General features: G+C 51.1%; 1 protein-coding gene across 1 annotated transcript; it reads right to left on the bottom strand.

Annotated features, from left to right (window-relative positions):
- Positions 1-250: 250 nt before the first annotated feature.
- LOC127783706 (probable kinase CHARK) lies at positions 251-1,661 on the bottom strand. The gene is made up of 3 exons (XM_052310895.1): positions 1,515-1,661; positions 1,089-1,483; positions 251-950 (listed from the first exon to the last, which is right to left on the bottom strand). The coding sequence occupies exons 1-3, from the start codon at positions 1,659-1,661 to the stop codon at positions 251-253; spliced, it is 1,242 nt and encodes a 413-aa protein (XP_052166855.1).
- Between the last annotated feature and the right edge of the window lie 453 nt (positions 1,662-2,114).

The following is a 2,114-nucleotide window of genomic DNA, read 5'->3' as shown; positions in this document are numbered from 1 at the left end:
CCGACCGCTTTCAACCGTTTCGGTAAAAATAATAAAATAATGATACCGTTTCTAGCCATTTCCGACCGTTTTCATCCCTAACTGAGACTAGTGATTATGTGAGGTGATTCGTCTAAAATGGATACCTACTATGTCATGCCAAATGGGAAGCCTTATTAATTTGATTTCAAAAGTCTAAACAAATAATTAGCAATTTGCAAAAAACATGGGCAAAAAACGACAAGAAGTGCATTTACCCACAAAGAATGAATCAACAGACAAATGACCCGGAGGAACGCGTGGTGGTTGTGGTAGCCGATGTGGGAACGCCACTGCCCGAGAATGTGCTACCAGTGCTGACACTCCCCATGGCAACTTCTCTCGGAGATGGTGAGGCCTTGGACTTGTACATCTGCGGTGAGAGATCCGGCAACCTCACGTCGTCGGACTGCAGGACGTTCATGGCGCGGGCGATGGACGGGCGCTCACTCAGGTCAGGGTGTGCGCACCACAGCCCGACTACCAGCACACGCTCCATCTGCCTCTCGTCGCGCACGACGCCACGAAGCCGTTCGTCCGCGGCGTCGAGGATCGTGTTCTGGTTGTACAGGCTCCACACCCACCTCAGCAGCACGAAGCTCGGCTCATCCTCGTGCAAGACCACCGGCGGCTTGGCACAAGCAGTCTCGAGGAGGACGATGCCGAAGCTGTAGACATCGGACTCGGTGCTCGGTCGTTGCGTATTTATGAACTCCGGGTCGATGTACCCCGCGGTGCCCTGCACAGCCGTCGTGGTCTTCCATCGTTCGCCGTGGTTGACGAGCCTGGCAAGCCCAAAGTCACCAAGCTTGGTGTTGTACGACGAGTCAACCATGATGTTGCTTGGCTTGATGTCACCGTGCAGGACGCATTGCTCCCATTCTTGGTGAAGGTAACGCAACGCTGATCCCAATCCTATAATGATCTTGTACCTATTAATAAACAAACAACAAAAATAGAGAGGGAGAGTGTCATCAGTTGATATTCAACTAAATTTCACCAAAATTACATGTTCCATGCTTAAACATGACAAGTAGTTAGTTTCAATTTAATTTACTTAATCAGTGTACCTCTCTGACCATGTTAATAGCCTTTGGTTGTCATAAATATGCTTCTCTAGGCTCCCTCCCGGCACAAGTTCGTAGACGAGCATGAGACCCCTGGGGCAATCGCACCAGCCTAGCAACTGCACAAGATTGCGATGCCTCAGACGGGTAATGATCCTCACCTCGGCCTCGAACTCCTTCCTTCCCTGCGACGACGACTCCGACAAGAACTTGATGGCCACCTGCTGGCCGCCACCGCCGTCGACGTCGCCACCCGGGACGACGGGGAGGCGGCCTCGGTAAACGCTGCCAAAGCCTCCTCGTCCGAGCTTTTCCTCCTCCGCGAAGTCACGCGTCGCGGCAACGAGCTCGTCGTAGCTGTACCGTCTCGGCCCGGCCGCAGCCACCGCGATCTCCAACTCGGCGTTGCCACCCTCGATGTTTGACGACTCGATCGCCGACGGTATGCGTAATTTGTGTAGAGGAATTGATCCTCTTGGCCCTCGACCTCAAGAACAGAGCTAGAAGTAAGCCCACAACCGGCAACACAAGGAAACGGACTATTAACACAACACCGATAGAGTCGGAGGTGTCCATGGGAGTTTGCTCTTTGTTGAAGAGTGGAGCTGAACCCCAGAACCAGCTAGGAGTAGGACAGATAGAAGCTCGCGTCGACGCAGAGAAGCAGGTAAAGAGAAAAAATGGTGGGGGATTAGCTAGAAGAGATAGATCGATGTTGGAGCTAAACACTGCGACGGCCTTGAATTGTCTTTTATTGGCATGGTGAACGACTGGTAGATAATTAAGGATCTGTTGAGCTTCTATCTCTAAACTGGAGGTCGATCTGTGGAAGCCTGGAAGGAAGGAAACTGCAGATAGTTACGTTCGTGCAACTTAGAACTAGCCAAACCGTGTGTGGAGTGTGGACCGGGTTCAAACAACCAGCTTGTTGCCCTTTGTTTATAGCAAGAAGGAAGCCCGCGCAGATGCGCGGACAATTTTTTATTGTCTATAAAAAGAATACTAAAAGAAACCATATCACTATATTCA

Source organism: Oryza glaberrima, chromosome 9 (assembly GCF_000147395.1).
Source record: "Oryza glaberrima chromosome 9, OglaRS2, whole genome shotgun sequence".
Classification (NCBI taxonomy): domain Eukaryota; kingdom Viridiplantae; phylum Streptophyta; class Magnoliopsida; order Poales; family Poaceae; genus Oryza; species Oryza glaberrima.
The sequence above is the reverse complement of the archived record's forward strand: the minus strand, read 5'-3'. Positions and strand labels throughout refer to the sequence as shown.